The following is a 26,808-nucleotide window of genomic DNA, read 5'->3' as shown; positions in this document are numbered from 1 at the left end:
ATGTTCCTTATAATAGGCTGCGAAGTATGACGTTTCAGGTGCGGCTAGGACAAAAGGTCGTTAATGGAATTTCATACACATCTTGCAGGCCTAGGCCGGCAAAGTCCTCTTTTTTAATTTTCATTTCACAGATATTTGTGACACAGCATCGTGGCATTCATCCATTAAAAAAAGTAGAGGCAGTAGGTATTTGCTTTATGGTTCGTAATGACACTCTGCCACTACGCCTATAAAAAAAACAAAAAGCAATGTTTGCTATAATTTGCAGTTTTATTTGTATAAAATCAATATGAACTTAATAAATAATACATTCTATAATTTTAAATTATAAATTTAACTACACAAATAAAAACATTTCAAATATTTCATCTAAACGTTAGCGGTAAAAACGTCTACTCAAACACGCGTAGTTATATTTTTTAAATTGTTATGGAGGTAAAGTTGAAAAATATTAATTCTGTTTTATTGGATTTATGGTGCGTTGTTGATTTTTTACTTTAATATGAGTTCCGACGAAATAATGAAATTAATATTAATTGTAATCGTAGGTGTTGGAATTGGCAGCGTAAGCAGAATTGATTTTATAACTTGCTGCCTCTGCCGCCAAGTCAAAGACGAAGTATGTTTATGGTTGCTTATGGCAATTTTACTATTTGAGAAACTAAGAAAAATGGCTTACAGTTTATTAGAAACAGTTTTGTGGCATATTTTAAATGAATGTAACTACAAATTCGTCAACACTGTGGAAACTATACTTATTTAGGTACTCCATGCATAAAGCAACGATGTATGTGAAACATGATATCAACATGAAAGACTATGTATGTAAACGTATGTGACGAAAACGAAAGTCAGACGGATACAAGGCGAAAAAAATCAAAGATACATGAAAATATACGGGTAGTAAAAATACACGACTCGTGTAAAACATACGCGTGATAATGATATAGGTACGTGTTGGTTATATTTTGGGTGTAGTTTACTTTTAGTTTTTTCTATAAATAAAACTTGGGTTTCGTGGATTTTTTATTTTATTTATTTCATTGCATGTTTGAGAAAAGCACTATAAATACCTCGGCGGGAAATGGGGTTGCCCGCGCTCAGTCCTATCCGGCCTCGCTTCGCTCGGCCGTCTATATGTCTTCGGCCGGCAACCCCTTTCGTCCCGGCCTCTGTTGTAATGTACTATTATGAAATGTATTACGTACCTACCTACTCAATAAATACAGTACAAAATGGAACCTACTCATATTCCTGCATAAAAATATTCAATAAGTGCTACTAGATACTAAGCGCTAACATTACTAAGTATTGCAAATAATGTCGAATCTATTGTCTCTATGTAACAATGATATATCTCGGCACCTTGCGAGTTTATTTTATTTAAGTACTTGATAAAAAATCAATTGATTATATAATGAAAAACGGAAGAATAATTAAACACTAAAATAGAGAAATAAAATTAAACTTACGCAATACAAAAATTCGGCAGCTTCACAAATAGGTAGTAAATACATTTCCCTAAAAACTCTTATTTTCTTCTTTATCCAGCCCATTTCCCAGTTCAGCTGGGGTCGGGCCTCCACGTAAGTACGTCAGCGCCAGGACAATCTATCCTGGGTGGTCTGTGTGGACAGGTTTCACATTTCTCTAAAGAACAATCCAATAAATTAATTAAACTCTACAATTAAGTATACTAAAGGGATATCGGTTTAAAAGTTCGTACCTATTTATGACTAACCAAATGAGTCACTAAGTCATCCGTAGACGTAAACATTAAAATGCATATGTCAGGGTAGGAATTTATCGAGTAATCGTGAAAAGCTCTCTCCCTCAAGGCCACGTCACATCCGGAGAGATCTCAGAGAAAGCGGATGCTGCGGCAACTTCAAACGGATCCCTTTGTCGGCACCGCCTAATTGTTCTCGCAAAACTTAATTACAATTACCGTAATAATATTTGTAACAAGCGGCCTTGAAATTTGCTAATAATGACCATGCTTTTCCGCGGCCAGGTATAACGAATGTACACATACATTCATGCTTACCGCTCGGTTTCAAAAAATGAACAACCTACGATAATCTAGTCGCTAAGACCAAAAGGATAAGTTTTGCAGAAAATATAAAATCTTCAACAAAAATTCTTTTAAGCTGTTTGTTTTGTTTTCGTTATTAGGCTTAATGATGTCGGGAAGGTTTTATCTATTGTTATGTAAAAGGGATTACTGTAATTGCTGTAATGCTGATATGGTTATTGTAAGAAGGTGGCCGGGCCTTTTTTATGACCCTTAACACGACGGAAAATGTGTTGCTGCCTTTGAAATAGGTAAAAAAGACGTCAGCAAGTCGAACACAACAGGTAATTTGGATAAAAATACCAGCGATATACCTAATATTGAATCTACTGGAGCCCTACATTCATGAAAATTTCAAAAGATAACATAGATACCATATCGCTAATTTAATAATTAAACCACGGGTGACCCTAGGGCTGGCTCATTCCTAGGCCAAAGAATAAGCATAGCTATTCGGCGTGGGAATGTAGCCAGCCTTATGGGCACCCTACCGCTGGGGACAGATCTGGGGGACCTAAGATAGGTGGGTAAGTTTTATTTATTTATTTTATTAGTTTTAATTTATTTAGTTTATATAGAGGCTAAGATTTTTGTGATTTTGTAATTTTAAGTTAGTTATAAATTTAGTTGGGAAAAAAAAAAGTTTATACTTAATTTTAATAATAGTTTATAAGTTTTGTTATTGAATAAATATGAGTATATAATTTTGTTATAAGACTTATACCTCAGTTTTGAGTCTTAGTGATGTCACGTAACTATCAGCTTGATCTACTAAGCTTTCAAGATTTTAAACTTCAGACATGAAATCATAATTTTAACCATATGTTAGTCAACTTCTTTTACTTTATCGAATCAAATTGAGCCTCAGAATATTTTTTATTCGTTGTTCAAACCTAATGAGAGCTTCAGCTATATATTACATACTCGCATCGACGCATGGCCCTGAGAACCATTTAATAGCAGCTCGGCCCGGCTTTTAACTTTAATCTAAGCCTATTAAACATCAAGAAACCCTCACCGGTTTCCCGTGAATGCATTTCCAAGTAACCGACCCGGTATAATTATAAAAAAAGTCCAGGACGGACTACGGACACGTTTTACCTAAGCGTAATTTGCATCTGGCGTGAGATTGCGTCGTATCCGGCTATGTTTCGGGTCAATATAAATTGTATCTTACTGATATGGGTATAAAGCTGGATATGTGTTGAATAGGGTGTCTGATATAAGGTTTATAGAGGCGGGTGAATGGTTTATAGCGTTGGCGGCTGGGCAGTAATTGGAAGCGGGATGCGCGAGCGCCGTAAAGCGGCAATTGACCAGAAAATAACGAGCCCTCGCTGCCATTATATATGCACATGCCTGCTATATACAGCTGCGCCAACGATTTATTTCAACTCAGAGTTATTTATTCCTGCTAATTATAGTACCTATACATATACAACCCACGGTAGCCATTATAATAATTATAATCTTACTGCGCAATTAATGCAATTATATAAAATATATGCTCTAGCTAAACGCCAATCTCTCTACGTTATTTCGTAATCGTAATTATGTAGGTTCCTACATCTTTTCCTAACTACACGTGCCTCATATATAGTTTTATGTTTATGGTATGTCTTTTTATAAAGCTATCACTCGCAGGAAATCTAATTTATTTAATAATCTAGTTATGCTATTAATACACAACAGTTCAGCTTTTCGCTTACACTACTTAGATGTAATTCTGGCTATACCTATAGGTATACAACTGACTTATAATTATTAGCACACTAGTTACATATCACAGGATTCTATCACCGCGTTACATCAATGGAAGTCAATTTGTACAAAACATTCGGCACATTCCATGATTATGGACCCAACAGCGGACGAATAGGAGAGTCCATACAACTCGATGATGATTCCATAAATTTATACAGTGCTCAATAAAAAGACAATTCGGAACAAAAATGGCGTCACCCCATTTTATGGACTGCCGTACGCACGGGCACTAAACTCAACGTTGATTGTTTCTATCCTCTAGTTATACAAGCTCGCGCCAACAATGATTACCGTAAAATTGGTGAATATCCAAGTTTATTGGCATTCAGTGATGCAGGATAGAGCCGTGAGGTAAACAATAACGGCCATCAGCCTTGACACGGATGACGCGCATGGGGGTACCTACAGATAGTTTCGTTGGCGTGTTAATGCTAATTAAATCGCAATAAAGGCTTATAAAGTGACTGATACAGCAGATAACCAAGCGTTGCCTACGTGCAACACTTGTCCAACTTCGCGGATGTACCTCTAATTAACTAGTAACAATGATTTTTATAATCTTCCCCAGTAGGTAACTCAATAAAACTTGTTATTGCTGTAAGTTCATAAAACAATATACCGAACTAAGTCAATCCTTTTTTACGATTTTTATACATTTTAGTAGTCGTTTAAATATATTTGGTTATTAACTTGTTATGACAGCTGTTTGAATTGAGTACGCACTTACCTACTATATGATAACATGATTTTATTGGTGTAGTTTACTAGTTTTGCAATAGTTGTGACTTGTGACGACATAAATATCCTACTCAATCAAACCATTCACACCGTCATTAATTACTTAATTAGTCAAGGAAGACAAAAATAAACGTAGGTAAGTACATATGTGTTTCATTCAAAATCCATCAACAATATACTGACACCTTTAGCGTAACTGTAAAGTTACACGGTTACCCTGTGGATAGAATTCCCTGAAAAATAACAAGCAACCAAAACTATTGGTGGCTTTCCAACAGGGTCCAAACATGTATTAATTACACTATATGTACATAGGGCAGGCGTAGGCGGTAGGCGGCGGATTATACTTCAAAGGCGCACATGAAACGCGCCGACGAATATACTTATCACTTTATTGTTTGCGTCCGCGGTTATCCTCTATATATCAACCAACGCGTGGACACCACACGTATAGAATCCTGTATATCATACAGGTATAGGACTCTGTTAGTTATCTTTCAGAGAATATTTACTAAATAAGCCTCCCAGCTTGCGGATAACGAGCATCAGTTTTATTTTTTTTTTAAATCGGATTCTTTTATCGTTGATTAATTTAAAATTATTTATTTTCATTAGACCGGGTGTGGCCTGTAACAAGAGCAAATAATTAAAACATAGATTGTACTCCTCAAACGGTGACACTTTTGTTCCACAACTTTTAAAAATTATGAAGTATTTAGACTCCCTAGTCCCTGTTTTTCATCCAAAATAAATATTATCTTCAATGGACGCCATCGCCACGCCATATCATTGTGACTAACGCTGCTTGTCACGCCTTAAACATAACAAAATTCGCAATATTGCGTCTTAGAATAAACTATTTTTAAAAGTCGCTGAACAAATGTTGGTCAGTATGGGGAGTACAGCCTACAGTTTAATTGTTTGCTCATATTACAGGCCACACCCGGTATAATAAAATATTTAAGTTCCCAATCCAATGCCACAATGTCTGCCATATTAGCTTACTTTGTAAAAAAATCTTTTATTCATATCCCTGAATAAAGGTAAAAGTTATACCTATGAGCCAAACGGACAATTATAGTAGCCGGTTTAATTATCCATATTCCAAATTAACCTACATAAAAGAAATCTTTATGTTTTAATGTGACAGAAATGTCTTTTTTACTTCAAACAAAACCTTCAAAATTATTTAAGTAAGTACTTATAACTTTGCAATCCAATCCAATAATGGCACAAATTGGTATGGTTTGTTAACCCTTAAGTGCATGATTTTTTATTTTTGCCCGAAATTAATATATGTATCACATAATTGTTTGCCGATTTTAGGAAAAATAGTAAAAAAAATATAACTTCGATTTTCACTGCGAAATCAGTGTTAGAAGTTGAATTGGCTAAATCATATTTATACCTAAATATGTAATTTTCAGTAATAGATATATAATTTTTTTACTACCATTAGATAGGTACACTATTTGTGATATAATTTTTAAATATAAAATAATTACCAACCCCGAAAACACCGCTCAAAATCACATAGGTACCTACTACAAATTATCAACTTCTGGATTTTTCGAAGCTTTCCGACTCTTCGTCTTAAAACGAATGTAATTTTTATAAATTAAAAAAAAAAAAAATTTAACCCTTAAATCATCACCCTACTACTTGACGTTTGATATAAAGGTGGGTTCAAGAACGTAAGCCTTTTTTTTAATCTGTGAGCTGTCTACTGCTTTGTACGTTGTAGACATTTGACAACACTATGCATTTAAGGGTTAAGGTAATTTAAGAACGCGGGTTGGGTTGTGTTGTTATTGTGTAGGTATTATCTAAAGGGCTAGAAGTGATTAAATTAAAAATTAAAGTGCCAGTTATTATTGGAATATTACTTGAAATGATCGTATGGACTTTATAGGTAGGTACATTTACTTGCCGTAGGTAGGTATATAAGTATCTTTTCAGCTTTTACCGATATGACTGATGTCACACATTCTGAACCTTTGTGAAGTTTGTGAATGCAGTTTTGTTTCTTTTTAAAAATTTGTGAATGCAGTTTTGTTTCTCTTTAAAAATAAAGGAATGTCTCCTTTAAGTAAAATGAGCCAGCTTGAGGATTTAAGGTAGTTTCCCTCCAGGGCCCGACTTATCTTTCCACACTGTATATCTGAACTTCAACCCTCGGCGCGTCGCACGATGTGCCACCGCATAAACTAGGCCCTGTCCCGAGCTCTAGCAGTTAGCATGGCATGTTAGTTAGTTGGTAACAGCCGCCGATGCTAGGAGTGATTTGCAGACGCAATAAACAGTAGTAGGTACGTAAACCTCGCACGCACGGCCCTCGCAAATTGCTGATCGTCAGGGAACCCGGCTAACTACATATTTACAGCGCTTTATGGAGCATAATGGCAGGCCGCGGCTCTTATTAAAATATAAGTGGTTTCCTTTCCTAACGTAGCCCAGGAGGCGTATTCGGACTGTGATAACAGGTTAAGAATTTGATCTTGATTTGTTATGGAATTCAGTGTCAAACGTGTCGTTTTTGGGTAAAAAAATGTTATTTTTAACACTGACAGATCATAAAAGTACATAACAAATTCCAGGTAAATCAATCTGTTATTACAATCAGAATATGCCTCCAGGTTTATTGTACATTCAATTCAGGTTCGAGGCTGTAACGAGAGGTTACGTAAACATATTAAACACATGCTAGCTACTTCGTGGTTTGGCTCCGCGTTATCTACCTACATACATTATGTGCATTAGCAATGTGCAAGTTTGCTGAACATTTGCAAACGTTTCTCGAAACTTCCATGAGAAAATGGCAATTTTCCACATAAAGTTCCCGTTCACATTACGTCACTCATTGGCGTGCGGAAAGAAATACCGAGATCATTTCAATGGGAACTATAAGTACCTATCCAATTTTAGATAATTCTGTTTTTGTAAGGTACGTGGCAAAGTTGATCGATCGTCGAAATGATATGATAATCGAAAATAGTCGAAAATCGTCGAGATGATAATCGAAAATATCTTTATGCATGTGAAATACATGGATTATTTTTATATTGATTTATTTACCCAAGCGCGTGCAGACGCAAATAAAAAGGGTCAATTAGGGTCAAATACTAGAGCCGCGTTCACCTACTCCGTCTATGTATTTTACATTGCCTGGTGCTGGTTTTACGTAGGTATCTATTTTGACGGGTCGACTGTGACGTCCTCCATCCATTCGACCCTCTCTGCAAATAATATATCTATTACCTATTACCTTTTCTTAATACTAAAATCGCATAATGTGACAGATGGATTTACCCGAGTTTGAAGTTAAGCGACTCAAGTAAGTAATATAAAATCGCTAAATACCTACTTAGTACTTACTCGTATGAGATGCTGATGTTACACTAGGCCCACTAGGGGTACTGCAGCAGGGGTTGCCAAATGTGACCACGTGTGACAAGGAGGGGGAAGGGTCAAAAATTATGAAATTCCCTTGACGTGATTTGTGGATGAGACATTCCGGCCTATTTGAAATTAGCAAGTCTATTTGGGGTTTTTGTGCGATAAACGCAATTAATGTAATTTTACAGTACATATGGTTAAAGGGCCATAATATGTACTGTAAAACGTTGTACGATACACGTGCGAATAGGTAACTCGCATGCGTTTAACGCTGCGTTTATTACATAAAACAACCGCGCGCGTAAAACTTAACTTTAGGTTTCGTTATTTTATAGTAAGTAGGTATAATATAATAATTTATTACATAATTCCTGTTTAGACTCTAAAGAGTATTCTTAAATATGGTATGCTTTGCGTTTTAAATGATTTTGTAACTAGAGTCAGTCTAAGAAAAGTCTGCAGCGGATTTGATAGCCCTCGCAGTGCACGTGTTATTTTAAACGTCAAACTTCTATGAAATTATGACGTATAAATGACACTTGCACTGCGTGGGCTATCAAATCCACTGCAAATTTTTCTTGGTCCAACTCTATAGGCAGCTATCTATTGATATACAGGCGTATGCAAATCACTTTTAGCTCTACATTTGTTAAAAAAAACTTTTTGTCGGTTTTTTGCATCGATAAGCGAGTTAAAAAGATTCCCCGATTCTTTTTGTTTCGGCGTCCTTTGAGAAATTAGGACAATGGACGTAACTTACTTTAGGAGTTTCCCGTAGTTCGCGGCCGTTTAAACAATGAGCTTAGGGGTTTAACTTAACAAATGTGTACAAAATAAAGGTATCTACCCTTTTGCCTTATGCCGCAGCCACCGGAGTTACAATGGGAGCAGATAATGACTTAAAATAACCACGCCTTATTTTACCCAAGTTTGTTAATTTTTTAAGCACTTATCTCTAACTCTAGTAACTCTATATATCGTCTAATTTAATAATTAGCATATGCAGCCTAAAAACCACATACCTATAGCGAATTAAATCTAGGAATAAATGTCCCGAGATAAGCGGATTTATATTTGGAGGTATACTTACAAATAAAATGCGATAAGTCGATCTATGTAATTTGCGGATTTCATATTCTAGGATAGGATGTAAGTAATTGGGACTCCTTTTTAGTGATCATTGCACGGTTATATATTTGAAAGTTAAGGTCCTGTGAATAGAGGCGTTACGTGTTCGGATCTTCGGATATTGGTGAGCAGTTGAGCGTTGAGCACCTAGGCCGCTCCAATAAATCTGATGGCGATTGTACTATTGGGGACAGAAAAGACACAAAGTACTGTAGGAATTTAATTTTGAAATTTATTTAGTACCTAGCCTAATGTAATGAAAACGAAATATTCTTCTGGTTTATCCTAAATTGTTTAGAATACTTTGATACTTGAACTAATTTTCCTTATCAACACCCTCTCGTTACATAAAACTGGCTACGATTTTCCCAAGAACCATTTTTGTAAATGTTTTTTGTTAGCTACTCAGTTTAGCTACGAGTATCGACCGAGCCTGACAAAGACGCTTTACGATGCCATAAAAACCACCATTGTGCAGGCAACCTCGCACGAACGGGGCGTATTGTTAATACTTTTAAATAAGATGTCCATTTTTTTTAAATGTTTAGCCTTTATCCCATTACGGCCACAGTTTGTACATATTTTGACGGACAGACGCCCTTTTCGGAGCGTTATCGCTTTGAGTTTCACCGCCTTTTTGCTTTTCGCAAAAATATCACGTGCTAAAACGGAGCAAAAAGCCTTAACGGTCTTGGGCCCGTCGGCGCTTAACAACCAATTATTCATTACAGCGCTTAATCAGGTACTCATTACTGCGTCAAAATCGAAAAAAGGAATTAAATTTTGAAATTTTACCTAGATTGGATTAATTGGATACAGCAACGAAATGGCAAGCTGACAATTGTAATGGAAGACATTACACTTGGCCGAACCAATTAAATAATTCAAACAATAACTGAACTTAACAAGTAATAAAGAAATATATTTTTAAATTATAATAATAAAATTGATTTTGTGTATGTGTGTAGTAACAAACTAAGCATTTTGTTACTGTTATGCAAACATTTCTTTCAGTGTAGCGGTCGTTAATTAGTAGGTACTTAAATAATAGGTATTTTAATAACATAGTTTAATTAAACTAGTAAACTTTTATTAGAGCGTGCGCTCGGCTGAACCCTCGCGAGGTATGTAAGCGATACCAAACGGCTGGGTTTCGACGTATTTTATTACCCACAATAAATTAGAGGGGTCATAAAAATATAAATCTTACTCCACGGCAAATCGCATCACATATTCATGCCTCGGATTCCACATTAAAAACATAAACTAGCGCCGAAACCACTTAAAAACTGTTCCAGTGTCACATGTTTAATGTAATAAAAACTGTGGGTACCTAAGAATCGCACCTTAGCTGGCTATGGCCATACCCACTCGCCTATTAAATCGACGTTTTCCATTGAATTGCTCCATTCAAAAAAAGTTGGTAAATGTAGTTACTACACTATTTAAGTTAAATTGTAATATATAGGTATTATTATTCTAGGTTTTAATGAATTCCGCAATTAATTGCATCCAAATCGAAAACGAATCGAAGTTTATCATTAGAGTACCTAATTGATAGACGGCAATAAACGCATAACTAAAAATAACACTTTATATTATAAACGTACGTTTACCTAGGTAGAAACCGTACCTACATGAATCAAAAGAAAAAAGAATAAGTAGGTAAATATATATTTGGGGCCAACACACAAATCAACCTAGCCCTAAACTAAGACGCTTGTAAATCCTATGAGTACTAATACTTGGCGACGATATTACTTTTACTTAAGTTAGTAGGTTATACCTAAACCCAGATTATATGCAACAACTATGTACCTGCTTAAATTGTTTTGGTCTTCGTTTGAGTGCTACTTAACTGTCAGCATCAATTAAATAGTGACGACCAAATTGGCCCAATATATCGTCACACGCCTTTTAACCATAGAATTAAGGATATTTGACCACTTTGGCTATCAGTATTTATTTGACGCAGACTCTACCTACGCCGCATATAGGTACAGTCAGCCAAGAAAGTGGTTTACCACCTTTCGACTCTATCAGTCCGATAATAGAGTCAAAAAGTGGTAAACTACTTTCTTGGCTGACCGACCTATTGAATTAAATCCGCGTAACTTACCTAATGGAAATTTGTTTTGTGCGGCGAAGACAAAATTTATGACGCCTACGTTCGATTCGGTTTATCTGTCGTCTGACCTTTTTAGAATTCAGTGTTAATGGCATTCAAGAAACGTAGATATATATTTAGGTAGGTAGGTAGCCACAAATAAATAAATACATAGGTATATTAAATACATAGGATGTTTAAAAGATGTTTCACGATGCAAAATAGTTTTGGTTGTTTTGTGAAACTAACCACCTAGCCAATAAGTATATATGTACATACTTATATAGCTTTACTTTATCCAGGTTTCATTGTCTAATAAAATAAAATAGTAGGTAGGTAATTGTCGTAATCTAAATTAATTTTAGGCACAGAACATATAAATAAAAGTAAAAGGATACGAATAGTAAAAATAAGTGAATCAATACTAGCATAATGTACCTACAGAGAAATTATGAAGGAATTCATTGATAAATAGGCCATGCACTTTTACGGCTGATGGTGCCTATCTACAAATAGCCTTTATAGCCAAGTTAGTTAGGATCACTTAAAATAATGCAATAGAAAATAATAATAGGTAATTAATTCGTTTTTTCATTATTTTAGCACTTCAATCGCTAATGTAATAATTATATTGGACAGCGAACACATTTTAGATGTCGAACACATTTTCGATTATAAATACGAAGGTAAGTATATATAATACTTAATAGTACCTAGGTATAAAGTCAATCAACATATTCAAAACAACTAAATTTTCCGGTGTTTACCTATTTCTGGTTGTTTGTAGGTAGGCAAGCCTACATCGACATCGAAATACACACCTTAACGAAGCTGCATTGAATTGATTGTTACATTCACGTAAACTAGGTACCTACAGTCGCCATCAGATATATCGGAGCGGCCAAGGTGTTCACAATATCTGAGCACGCACTCTAACGCCCTGACAATAGAGACGTGCTCAGATATTTGTGAGCGCCTTGGCCGCTCCGATATATCTGATGGTGACTGTACCTGCTCATACCGTAAACTTCAAAGGCTGCACCGGCATTTTCCAAATCCGTTACATATTCAACCCTCATTTTGAAACAATCGAAGGTTATTACCTCACAAAACAAACGCAGGTACATTTTATGACGAGCCGGCTTACCTACTTGAAATTATCTGCAGATTTCGAGTTCACCAAGAACTTGCAGTTACGTAGCGCGATATGGCCAGTGACGACGGGAAATAGGATTAAAAATTCAATTAAGCTCTTTCATGTTCACCGATAATCCGGACTTTATCAAGATATCAATCCGCGGGATTAAGCCAGCCTGCTTACACTTGATAACGACGGTTTTATCTGCTAATACTCGACTCAAGTACCTATATTCATGATTGAGAGGTGTTTTCAAGAAATCATAATGTTCACGTTTATACCTATGCCCAATTACCGACCAGATTAGGTACCTAAGGATACTTATGGATACATCAAAGGTTGAAGTTTAGTGAATCCAACCTTTTCAAATTAATTATCAACACAACTAAGTAATTGGATCTCGTGGCCAGTCGTACCTACATATTGATAATTTCATGAAATGATATTTCAGAATTGATCACTTCATACCTTCATGGTAGGGTTAGGTTAAAGTTTTTCATGATGTTGCCGCCAACCCATCATTTCATGAAATGATTGCCACATCATGGAATGATCAATCCTAAAATCTGGCCATAGATAGAAGCTACGTTTATAATGAACAATTGTCATTTGCCCTAGTCAAATCAAATGTTCTTGTTTTATATTCGATTGTGTATTGTAGGTATATTTTTGCCATACACATGGCTTAGAAAAAAAATTGAACATTCACATTAAAGCAAGTTTATTTTATTTACATAATTTATAAAGAAACGTATACTTAGTTAAACGTGAAATTTGATTACCTATTTATTATGTGACTACACTCTTTGCCACTTGCAAGTAGGTATTATTAAGAGATTAATATGGCGCTAATACACTCCTTTAACTTCAAACAATATTTCCGAATTTCCTCTAACGAGACGAAATTGAGTCAATAATTATATACTTACTTAGAGTTTAAAATTCGGTTGTAAACGTTAGGTATCTACGAGTACGTAAAGATAACGTGGCAATCCGCGTAAAACCCGGAAAAACCGTCAACGTAACGACGTAGGTACCTATTTGCCACACAACCCTATAACCTACCCGATACGTCTGAAAAGCCTTTGTTTACGTGGGTCGTTCTCACATTTGTTTTATATAGCGGAAGCAGTTATAAAGTTGATCCAAAATTTTTTTATTAAGCTATGAGCTTCATCACATATGTTCCTTGAGTAATTCTAAGCATTTCAAGCCTGGGAGCCAATAAGAAATGTGTGTCTACTCGGATTTGTAATGGATTCAAACTTTCAACCCCTTTTTAACCCTGTTAGGGGATGAATTTTACATAACGCTGAAATTACTTTTCCTGTCTTTTAATAATATCCCCAAATACAAAGATTCAAGTCCCGCGTTCGAAAATTTTTTTGATATCCATACAAACTTTCAACTCCTTTTTCACCACCTTAGGGGATGAATTTTCAAAAACGCTGAAATTAGTTTTCTTGTATTTTAATAATATATCGTTTTACGAAGTGTCAAATTCCTAGCTTAAAATAAAACTTGAACCCCATACAAACTTTCATCCCCTTTTTAACCCCCTTAGGGGTTGAATTTCTCAAAATCGCTTCTTATCTCTTGTACACTTTATAAATGTAATCTAGTGTGCAAATTTCAACTTTCTATCTTTTGTAGTTTCGGCTCCGCGTAGCAAAAATCTCCAACCAAATTTTTCACCTTTTTACGTTTTTCTTGTAAAATTACTATGAAATTGAAAAAACAAATATCAGCAATGAATTCTACGTCTTTGGTTTATACGAAAATGATACCAAACTTGCCCTAGTACCCACCAGGATCAGAGTAGATTTTTTTTAAAGATGACGGATGGCGGCCGTCTTTGTACCCCACCCTCCCCCCCACTTCACGCTAGAAATGCTTAGAATTACTCAAATATCAGATGTGATGAAGCTCATAGCTTAATAAAATTTTTTTGGGTCATGTATGGCAGCGTTACATAACTGACTCCAGTAATACTTATATATACTTTAACGAGTTCGTATTAATAATTTATTTATGTACCATTTAATGACAGGCATCTACGTACACATAAAAATAACTGCAACAATTTTATTGTTCTAATAATATATGTAGAGATCGACCTCTTATTTATTTTCACCTGACCGTTATCTGTCTGTCTGTAATCAAATCTTGCAAGTTAAATTTGATCCACTTCCCGGTATCCAATTGAGCTGAATAAATAGCATGCATGTATAAATCGGATGACAATGCAATATTATGGTACCATCGAGCTGATCTGATGATGGAGACTATTGGAGACAGGAGGTGGCCATAGGAACACTGTGATGAAACAAAACGCAACCTAATTGTGTTAGGAGTTTTTAGAATTGTCTCGATGAGCATAGTTGTCTGTCTTAAGAATAGTACATTTAACTACAGAGGCCGGGACGAAAGGGGTTGCCGGCCGAAGACATATAGACGGCCGAGCGAAGCGAGGCCGGATAGGTCTGAGTGCGGGCAACCCCATTTCCCGCCGAGGTATGTATAGTGCTTTTCTCAAACATGCAATGAAATAAATAAAATAAAAAATCCACGAAACCCAAGTTTTATTTATAGAAAAAACTAAAAGTAAACTACAGCCAAAATATAACCAACACGTACCTATATCATTATCACTCGTATGTTTTACACGAGTCGTGTATTTTTACTACCCGTATATTTTCATGTATCTTTGATTTTTTCGCCTTGTATCCGTCTGACTGTCGTTTTCGTCACATAAGTTTACATAGTCTTTCATGTTGATATCATGTTCACATACATCGTTGCTTTATGCATGGAGTAAATAAGTATAATTTCCACAGTGTTGACGAATTTGTAGTTACATTCATTTAAAATATGCCACAAAACTGTTTCTAATAAACTGTAAGCCATTTTTCTTAGTTTCTCAAATAATAAAATTGCCATAAGCAACCATATACATACTTCGTCTTTGACTTGGCGGCAGAGGCAGCAAGTTATTTAAAATCAATTCTGCTTACGCTGCCAATTCCAACACCTACGATTACAATTAATATTAATTTCATTATTTCGTCGGAACTCATATTAAAGTCAAAAAATCAACAACGCACCATAAATCCAATAAAACAGAATGAATATTTTTCAACTTTACCTCCATAACAATTTAAAAAATATAACTACGCGTGTTTGAGTAGACCTTTTTACCACTAACGTTTAGATGAAATATTTTAAATGTTTTTATTCGTGTAGTTCAATTTATAATTTAAAATTATAAAATTATAGAATGTATTATTTATTAAGTTCATGTTGATTTTATACAAATAAAACTGCAAATTATAGCAAACATTGTTTTTTTTGTTTTTTTTTTAATAGGCCTAGTGGCAGAGTGTCATTACGAACCATAAAGCAAATACTGCCTCTAGTTTTTTTTTAATGGATGAATGCCATGATGCTGTGTCACAAATATATCTGTGAAATGAAAATTAAAAAAGAGGACTTTGCCGGCCTAGGCCTGCAAGATGTGTATGAAATTCCATTAACGACCTTTTGTCCTAGCCGCACCTGAAACGTCATACTTCGCAGCCTATTATAAGGAACATAACATCAATATTTCATTGCATGTTTGAGAAAAAGTACTTACTATTATTTAACAAGCAAATCGTTCGACAAACCTACTCGAAACTACGGTTTTATCATACCTAAATAAACTGCTCCTCTTTACACGTCGGGTAAAATACTTTAATATGAAAATGAAATCTTTCATGATGACCTTGTTTCAGGAGAGCCAGGAGACCCCAAGGCCGGATTACTCTAGTGTGCCAAATTGCATATTTCTTGCACTAACTATCACGGAACAAAGCCTCGGACGGGCAGACGAAACTATAAGGAACCCTAAAAACCCTTGACTGTACCATTTCGCCGCTCTTTCCCATTTATTTAACATGTAGGGGAGACCGAGGTGAGTTGTGTCAGAGGAGAGTTGGAACATCGTCGATTTTTTGGAATCTATTAACTAGAAACTAGGTCGTAATAGCGCGCGTTTGTTAGTTCAAGGTACGAGCTAACAAATGCACACGGTTGCGACCTAGTTTCTAGTTAATAGATTCCAAAAAAATCGACGATGTTCCAACTCTCCTCTGTGTCAACTCACCTCGGTCTCCCCTAATTTCTAGTGCTCCATTTCATGCATAGAAATAATCACAACACCGTATAAAACAAAGTCCCCAGCCGCGACTGCATGCAGGTATGTTTGCGATTTGCGATAAACTCAAAAAGTACAAATAAACTAAACGGATTTTGATGCGGTATACAATAGAATAGAGTGATTCTTGAGGAAGGTTTTTGTTTTTAAGGTTTTGTGTAACCCGTGCGAAGCCGGGGCGGGTCGCTAGTTTTAACAATAATACAGTCAACTTCCTGAACATATTTTTAGTAGTTAATATAGGTATGTATAGGTATAGTCTATAGTTCAGATCGAGTGCGTAATTTAGTTACATAGCTTGTGCAACGGAATCCTTTCCGGCACACCGTCTGTGTCACTGTTTGGCTATTCTAATGACTAGTCGGATAATTATGTGACGCATTCAGTTAGGAGTTAGGACATGTTAACGACCTGTGAGATTGCTGTCAAAGGGCAAACAGCGAGGGCGGGCAAACATGACAAGTTGACAACGTGTTTGTTTGCTCGGGTCGAGCCTCTGCAGCAGTGATGTCGTATAGTTTTGTGGTCTGGTGGAGTTCTCATGGAATTATAAGATTTACCTCCGCGATGAAAAATGGTGTCAAGTGTACGTAATCTACTAGAGTCGGAGAATCTCTGCATGTCATTTGTAATGTCAAAGTGTGGAGATGTCATTAATAATGTAATATTACACTTGGTTAATAAAAACAAAGAAATAAATAAACAAACATAATAAAACTTACAAAGCTTGGTTAATTAATAATAAATTGTTATTGTTACTGTATGTTCTGTTGTTGTTTTTTCTAAAATGACACTTTCACTACAAAGGAGGAGGAAATAAGGAGTGTCTAAGTCGGTGCAAATAATAAATAAATAATTAAATATTATAGGACACTATAATACTAACTATTGTAGAAATACCAACTTTATTGCTAGGTTTAAGTTCGTACCTAATTACTTAATGATTTTTGTATCCACAATTCTACAGCCTCCCCAAAATATTGATTGAAAACCTTTTCAGAATGTTTACCAATCTGAAAACCTTTTTCAGGTATTTTGTTACTCTTTTGGACTCAGGAAGTTTTTAATAAAACAATCATTTTTGCACGCTATTTTTTGAAGAAAAGGACCCCCACTGCATTCTTCGTCCGGAACAGGAATTTCCAGCCTATCTGAACCTAAAACCTTTAAAACCTTTGTAATATTGTACCATACGTATTCTGGCAAAAAAAATTCTATTCTATTCCTACTTGGCCGGTAGTCCCTAATTTCTAAATCTGTAGGTATAGTAATCCACCCAGACCTAAAGTAAATACTGAGATGAGACCTCAAGAAAAGCTTAATATCCCTACCACAACGGATACTAATAATTTCAATGCGACAGTAACTTTGTCTAGCTTTCTGTTACCCCTTCACGTTTAAACCGCTGAACAGATTTAGATGAAATTTGGTATGATAGTATAATAGGCCGTGGGGAGGAACATACATAGGATAGTTTTTATCAATCATTCCATTCAGACTAGGGTTACCAGTAGGGTTGCCAGATCGAAAGGCGCGATTATCGGGAAAAAATATCAATTTCTCGGGATTTTGGGACTTATGTCGGGAAAAAGTAATTGTATTAAAAACAGCGATATTTTACATTATTTGCACTACGTCAGCTGCTCTGCCCATAGACGTTTTTATATAAAAATAGTATAAATTCTTTGAGATCTTGAACAGTCTCACGCTCGCTCGTTCGACGATAGTTCGGAAGTCGAAATTATTGTTTTATAACGTGAAGCTGTTTTTCGGGACAGTTTTCACTATGTCGGGAATCGGGAACACATGATAAAAATCGGGAGAATCCCGCCAAATCCCGACCATCTGGCAACCCTAGTTACCAGATACAAATTTAGAATCTTTTTCCTGACATTCATATTTTTGACGACGACGGGGGTTAGCGACGGCCACCCGATTGAGCCGATAGTTTATTATTTGTATTAATTTAAGTCCATAAAAAGGTACTTCATAAAAAAGTCTATCAATTCAAAAAAATCCTGACATTTTCATGTTCCGTCCCCATTCCTGACAAAAGGCCAAAATTCCTGGCATATCAGAAAAAATCCTGTCATCTGGTAACCCTAATTCAGACAAAGTCTTGGGCAGAAGCTAGTAGGGAATAGGGAATAATTTCCTCCCAGGATGACCGGAAGCGAGGCGGCGAGATTAGAGCGTCGGCATCTTTCAAGCGGCCGTCGAAATGCCCTCAATAAGCGTCGGTTTACTCTGCTGTTAGCGGCATTCTTCGCGCCTCCATGTAGGTACCTCTTAATAGGGCTGTGCTCATGTACGACGAGCCTATATTATACATCGCGCGTCGATGCTCCGTGACAGTTTATTTAAGCATCTTTTGGTTGGGCTTAATAAAAAGAAATTGAAAATAAAAGAAATGTCTTTGTTTTTACCGTATTTTTATTCTTTAGGTAAATGTTAATGTTCTAAAATTGTCTTTTAACTTCCAAAAAATGTCTACTAACATTTTACGTGACAGCTTATCCATAATTATAACAAGACCGAAGTGATCCCATAAGAACACCGTGAACAAAGTTTTGTACGGTGCTCTAAAAATGATTTGTCATATGGATCATTTAGTAGTTTTATCACAGAGTTCCTATGGCACCAGACCTCCTGTCTCTATCATCAGATCAGCTCGATGGTACCATAATATTGCATTGTCACTCGAAATTATGCAAAATAACTCGCAGCAAGATTTTAATACAGACGCACACACAGACAGACTACTTATGTCACAAAACAACAGGAAATTTCCAAGTAATTATCTAGTCCTTTATTTCGTGCCTGATGTGAAATAAATTATTTTTTACCACACCAGGTCGTAAAGGTTCTCTTTGTAGGTACTTCAAAAACTGATGAGATACATAATTGCATGCACAAGAGTGGCAAAGTAATCTGTTGCAAATTTTGCGTTCACATGTTGGCTGGGGGTAAAATGCCTTGATTGACAACCCTGCCCTTCACAAATATTGACAGCAGAGTTTACTTGTCCATTGAAAAGAAACTGAAGGCAAGCAGTTTGATTTATGAGAATTACTATAGTAGGCGCCGCTTTTATACTGCAGTTCACAATCACAACTAGTGTAAATATACTGTTTCCTTTTTTGTACCTTAGTTAGCCTTAGAGCATAGGTATTAGGTATAATACCTATGTAGTTTGTAGGTAATTACTTACCTAAATCTTACCCAAAATCATAGGTATATCTCAGGTACTTATCTGTGGCCTTTTACATAAGTTGCCTTGGAGTCGAAAATAAATGATATGTGATTTGATTTGATGCTTTTCTGGACAAATTCGGGACGAATTGACGTCAAAAATAAAAATATGTATTAACGATAACATACTGCCATATTGCCGACGGTACCTGCCCCTGTTCAAATGAATTACAGTGGTGGTATGTACTTACATGTACTGGTGCTCGACGCGGTCCCAGTACATGTCATCTTGAAACTTAAGTCATTGTCAATAGAGGTGACAACAGGGTGGTATCTACTGGGCATTAGCATGTCGAGAACTAGTACCACCAACTTACTACTCGTGACATGTCTTTTAAGCCCAAACTTGAAGTGGTTGCGTTTTTCGTCAAAAAGGGACAGCTGTCTTCGTTGAGCATTTTACACTTCGACACAAGTAGGTACCTAATAATAACTATTTTTTGAGACCATAAGTTCTGTAGAAAGCAACCAACTTTTTATTTTTGTCAAAGTGACTGTGTCAGTGAAGTCAGTAGCTTTGGTCGCTTTTTGCATTGATAAAAAAATTGAGTTGGTCGTTTTCTGCATAACTACGGTCTTTTAAGAAGTCATTAGAGGTAAAAAAAACGTCAAATATAGATTAACATGAATTTATTTAGCTTATCAAACGTGTTGTGATAGTGGTGCATACATACTAACAATTCTGGTGTCACAAACAACTTCCAAACATTTAAACAACAACTCCGATACAACAAGCACAAACTATACAAGCCATTCACTGGGCTGTTTCCAAACAAATTACTGATTCAAATAAATTATCGATTGTTCATTTTTGATTGAACCCGTACAAAAACAAAACCTACGCTAATACAGAAACTTACGAAGTTTGTATACTTTAATTAGAGGATTTACCATCACTGATTTAAACTGAAAACTGTCGTAATAATTACCAATGATTCACCATCATTTCCATTATAATGTTCTTATTATTTGATAAGTTATGTAATTATACGTATACAGTTAATCTAATGTACTTACACTATATTTACAGAACAATTTACGTCTAAGAATAATCTCATTGAACTTAAAAGTAGTCCGCAAACTTAGCCCTGGTCAAGGCAATCCCTATAAGATGTTTTAATTACCTATTGAATAAAATTCGTTCGTACAAATCGTACATAATATACATTATGAACAGTCGCCATTACTAACGCCTTGACAATAGAGGCGTGTTCAGGCATTTGTGAGCACCTTGGCCGCTCCGATATATTTGATGGCGACTGAACAATCCAAACAGACTTACAAAATTGTGACGCCTTTTAGAGACATTTAAATGAACTCAACCCTCTCAAGGCCAAAAATGCAGCATAAAAGAAGGCAAGGTCAGTTGGGTTGGGTTAAGTGCACCGATGAGACAAATGCGCATACCGTCATAACATAACAAGAGTGTAAGAGTTACAGGCAGTGTCGTGAAAGAGCCCCGAACCCTTACACTTTGTCGGCCGACTGGATTGTCCCACCAAAGCTTTTATAGATACCACCTCTATCGTACTGGCCTAACAAATAGCTTAAAAGAGATTCATGATGAAATTAAATTTCACTTAATACAATGATATCATACCTATCATAAATGATCCATGATAGTAAAATGACTGACAATAACTTGCAATTAAAACAATTAAATAATACGAACATAATTAATAATGTCAACTATCACGCGGTTAACAGTTGTAGCTTTGAGAAATGATTATAAAAATTAATACTATGTAATAAAAAAATATAGGCATCTATATTTACAATTTTTTATATCTTTCAATGTTGAAAGAGGTAAGATATACATACAATTCTTATATAATAATCCGCACTGAAGTCTCGCGGGTAGGCAGACCATAAACACCTTAGAGGCGTGAACGAGGATCTGAGTACAAACTAACAAGAGGTATTCATATTTGAATACGGTTTCTCTAACCATAGGGTACAAATAACTTATGTCACTGATTAAAATGGATTCCTCACAGGCAAAAGAACCCGTGTTCAAACGTAACTGACGAAGCTCTAGGCTCCTGGTTGTTAAAGCGTGAAAACTTACATCTAAAAAGGCATTTCGATTAATGATTTACAAACATGCCTACTGGCATAACTATAATCCCGCAAGAGCATTGCACTTAATTTATCACAATACGTAGATCATGGCGAAGAGAAAATTGTGATTCACAGTCAATCCTCACAGTCACTAGGTGTAGTCGTAGTGAGCACAGTCGTCGTGGGGTCACAGAAGGGGCACTGGGGGGACGCCCGGCATGAGCGGTTCCTGCAGCACGCCCTGGTGGTAGTGGTGGTGGTGCATCATGCCGTTCATCATCTGCTGGTGGTGCAGCATGGTCGCGTGGTGAAGCTGCGCGTGCTGGAGCGACGCGTGGTCACCCTTCTCTTTCATCACGACCTCCTCCCGTTTCTTTACCTGTTTGCGCTCTTTGGCTCGCCGGTTTTGGAACCAGATTTTTACCTGCAATAATAAAAGTAGTTATATGGCACCGTTTACTGAAAGGTCAAACAAATAGAGAGCTAAGATGTGTGATTTTACGAGTACCAAAGGACTACCAAATCATCGTGCTTTTGTATCAATTTTGTACTATAAATAATAACTCTTCGGTCGAACAAGTAGGGGCAATCGAACCGACTTTTTAGTACTGTGGATATCAAAATTATCTGATATCGTTTTGAAAGAAAGTACTAGAATACTGGAGTCAGTTATGTAACGCTGCCATACATGACCCAAAAATTTTTTATTAAGCTATGAGCTTCATCACATCTGATATTTGAGTAATTCTAAGCATTTCTAGCCTGAAGTGGGGGGGAGGGTGGGGTACAAAGACGGCCGCCATCCGTCATCTTTAAAAAAAATCTACTCTGATCCTGGTGGGTACTAGGGCAAGTTTGGTATCATTTTCGTATAAACCAAAGACGTAGAATTCATTGCTGATATTTGTTTTTTCAATTTCATAGTAATTTTACAAGAAAAACGTAAAAAGGTGAAAAATTTGGTTGGAGATTTTTGCTACGCGGAGCCGAAACTACAAAAGATAGAAAGTTGAAATTTGCACACTACATTACATTTATAAAGTGTACAAGAGATAAGAAGCGATTTTGAGAAATTCAACCCCTAAGGGGGTTAAAAAGGGGATGAAAGTTTGTATGGGGTTCAAGTTTTATTTTAAGCTAGGAATTTGAAACTTCGTAAAACGATATATTATTAAAATACAAGAAAACTAATTTCAGCGTTTTTGAAAATTCATCCCCTAAGGTGGTGAAAAAGGAGTTGAAAGTTTGTATGGATATCAAAAAAATTTTCGAACGCGGGACTTGAATCTTTGTATTTGGGGATATTATTAAAAGACAGGAAAAGTAATTTCAGCGTTTTGTAAAATTCATCCCCTAACAGGGTTAAAAAGGGGTTGAAAGTTTGAATCCATTACAAATCCGAGTAGACACACATTTCTTATTGCCTCCCAGGCTTGAAATGCTTAGAATTACTCAAGGAACATATGTGATGAAGCTCATAGCTTAATAAAAAATTTTTGGGTCAACTTTATAACTGCTTCCGCTAGAAGGAAAAGGTTTTAGTTTCAGGCATTATTTAAGTATCTATTGGCATTTTACCTACGTATAGTATACGATTTCGACGAAGTAGTATAACGTTCAGAATGACCACGCAACACAGAATGGAATTACTTCACCCAGCAGCGTCAGAAAGACTACAGATTGATAGAATCTAAGGAATGTGTATGTTAACATCGATGCGTATAATGCGCACATTCACACTGAAACGATGTTCACACCATAGCGTGCCCCAGATAAAAGCAAGTAAGTGGTACCTGTCGCTCGGACAGCCCCAGGCTGGCGGCCAGCTCGGCCTTCCGCCGGATCGTGATGTACCGGCTGTAGTGGAACTCCTTCTCCAGCTCGAGCCGCTGGTGGTCGCTGTACACCACCCGGTACTTGTCCTTCGTTCTTGTTTTACCTGCAAACATTTATTTTGTTAGCTCTTTGGTCGTTTAACCACAACAAACACCCGCGGAATCTATACTTGGTCAAGCAGATCTTGTCAGTAGAAAAAGGCGGGAAATTTGAAAAATGTAGGGGCGAAGGTATATCGTCATTCGTCTCATAGAAAAATTGAATTTCACGCCTTTTTCTATTGTCAAGATTTGCTTGACCATATATATATATATAATGAAACGGCAATAGAATTTGTAAAGCCCCGTTTAGACTATTCAAGAAATTGCAAGCGATTTTTGTTACATTGCTGTATTTGGTAAATGGACTGAATTCATTGAGCATACTCTGTAGCTAGGCAATGACTCTAATACTTTTATTGCATGCAAGTTCATAAAACTATCTAAAATAATCTAAATGAGCCTTTACTATGGTCATTAAGTGGTGTTTTATTTTTTTAGCCAATTTCAGTTTATACCTATGTCTAGTATATTAAAAGATAAAATTATTCTAAACACAAGCAACATATTCACGTATTCAGTAAGTAAATATAAGTAGCCAAAATATGGACGAAACAAATATAAAAGTTAAAAGAATTGCAAAGACAATTCACCTACTTATATGTGATTTCCGTGTTATATCCCGCGTTTATGTCGGTTGAAAAGTCTTTTATATTCCCGTAACGTGCAAACGGCCGCGGGGCCCGGGGAGAGGGGCCCAATCCCCCAGGCTCGATAAGTTAATCCTCGCGGCGGAGCACAGAGAGGCCGCCTCCAGCCGGCTTACCAAGGGGTTATGGGCTGGCTAGACCACACGGCACGATTCACACATCTTTTTTTGGAGGCTATATTGTGTCCTGTCAAAAGTATTTCTGCTTCAACTGTTCCATCACTCATCATGGCATGGCATTGATTTAGATTACTGGCACTGGCATAAGAATCGACTGTTCCGTCACTCATCATGGCTTTGAATTAGATTAGGTACTGGAACTGGCATAAGAATCGAATTTGATTTTTCGAGAAATAATTAATGGCAAAGCTAATCAAATACAGCCACCAATGATATCCTTCTCTTAGCGCTTTCCTGATTGCTTACGAAGAAGGGTTTCGCTTTGACAACGTTATCCAAAGAATTGGAGGAGAGAATTATTTTTAAGTAAGCAATTGCTAATTACGCTCGTACGGTTACCAGTAACAGAATGGCAAATGCCATGTCTTCATCATATTTGAATAAAATACAGATTGACTAGGCACTTTTTTTAATGCTTATAATTTTTTCAACAGTTTTATCTGCCTCGTAGATTTCTCAACGAGTAAAATTACAAAGATACGTAGATCTGTGTACATAACACTAAGACATAGCTGAGGTGTCTGCGTGTGTACTCAGAGTGTGTAAATATTCCTTATCTCGGTATTAAGAACTTCATAAATTATGTTTGTCACTTGCTGGAGAATTAGAGATGTCACGTAAATGCACAACAGTTTCTACAATCTTTATTTTCATTTTGATATCACTATTGATTTTTTGATATGAGCACTTTGACTATCTGTTTTCAAGATCTGTAATTGTTTTATGATATCTCGTATTCTACCAATGCATGTTGCTATTTAAATTATTCTCAACTTTTAATACTACGAGTATGTATTAACTTTTATCATCATCAGCTTCCATAATGAATATAATGATCTCCCTGCGCTGGATACTACTTAATAGCCATTAGCCACCTCTCATTGCACAAAAGTAACAACTCCCACGGTACGGTAGTTCAATGCGAATTGAGACTTCTCTGCCCACACTCTTCTGTTGTATTTTTACACTCGCATCACTGATTATTTCCATGTTTTCCTTTACCAAGAGTTCGTATGAAGTTCGAACCCACGACCTCCGGCTGCACGCTTTACCGCTAGGCTAATGCTTCTACAATTAAGTTTATCTAAAAAATAATCAATGTTGAAATTGGTTCTAAACACAATCTTTGCTAAGTGGAAAAAGGGTCAAAAGTCAACAAACTGACAATGTTTTCTTACGCGACTCAAAAAAAGTGTACACTATAGATAACTTTAGACTGAATGACAGAAAATTATAACTAAAATAAATTTCCTGTTAGAGGGGCAAACAAAAAGCCAGAACTCGTATGGTAAACACATGAGCTGCATCGTATAGGCAATAGGAGATTTGATATGAGGCGTTAATTCTCGTAGCAAACGGGGCTGCCGTGGCGGGCGCCTTCACGCGTCCCAGTCCCATCCTTTATTTTATTATACACTTTACTTCGCTTGGGTCCGTGGATTAATTCATGTATATTCATTAATATATATATATATATATATATAGGTTAGTTTAGCTAATGCCGACTGCTTGACTAAAATCACAGCGGTTTAACTGTTTGTTACGATCCTCGATCCAGAGCGGCTACCGCGAAAACCGAAATTCGCAAATTGCGGGGATCTTTCTCTTCTACCTCAATGAAGGCGTAATTAGAGTGACAGAGAAAAATCCCCGCAATTTGCGAACTTCGATTTTCGCGGTTATAACCCAAATCGTACCTGAGAGTGGGCGTAAAGTCAAGAAATTAGAAGGAAGATGCGTTGCGCGGGTTTTTTTCCCTTTTATTTATCTTAATCATTCTTTAACTAATACCTATCTATAGGTGTCTGTAAAATATGTAGGTTTTAAGTAGCAGAAACTTATTATTTTGTTTATTTTGTAATACTTACTTGTAATTTAGTTTGCTAATAATGTGAATGACTATCACTAAAATGACGTTTCCCTTTAGTGATAGCAATTGATAACGAAATAAAGATAAAGTCAATGACTATGTATAACTAATCATATTAGATATATTTATTTCAATCCATTCACATTTTATTTATTTAAACTTGCACAAATGTACACAAAAAGAGTACAAATGGCTTGACACTAATTTTTATGCGACTTCGCGGTTTCTTTAAACAGTAGGATTGAATAACGTATATAGTAACAGCACCAGTCATGGGACATTTAAGAGGAAATTTGGAGTATTTATGATATTTCTCGTATAC

The 26,808-nt window shown here is 36.2% G+C and overlaps 2 protein-coding genes across 2 annotated transcripts in view; both read right to left on the bottom strand.

Annotated features, from left to right (window-relative positions):
* Positions 1–26,808, bottom strand: part of LOC134666441 (uncharacterized) — a 215,024-nt gene that overhangs the window by 92,491 nt on the left and 95,725 nt on the right. The window lies entirely within an intron of this gene.
* Positions 21,284–26,808, bottom strand: part of LOC134666413 (homeobox protein CDX-1) — a 28,333-nt gene continuing 22,808 nt past the window's right edge. The window contains exons 2-3 of the mRNA XM_063523543.1: positions 23,647–23,792; positions 21,284–22,277 (exon numbers count right to left, since the gene is read on the bottom strand). Of these exons, the coding sequence (XP_063379613.1) occupies positions 22,041–22,277; positions 23,647–23,792 (383 nt within the window). The 3' untranslated portion in view covers positions 21,284–22,040. The remainder of the gene's footprint in view (positions 22,278–23,646; positions 23,793–26,808) is intronic.

The sequence above is a fragment of the Cydia fagiglandana genome, chromosome 8 (assembly GCF_963556715.1).
Source record: "Cydia fagiglandana chromosome 8, ilCydFagi1.1, whole genome shotgun sequence".
Taxonomy (NCBI): domain Eukaryota; kingdom Metazoa; phylum Arthropoda; class Insecta; order Lepidoptera; family Tortricidae; genus Cydia; species Cydia fagiglandana.
This window is presented reverse-complemented; position numbering and strand designations above follow the sequence as displayed.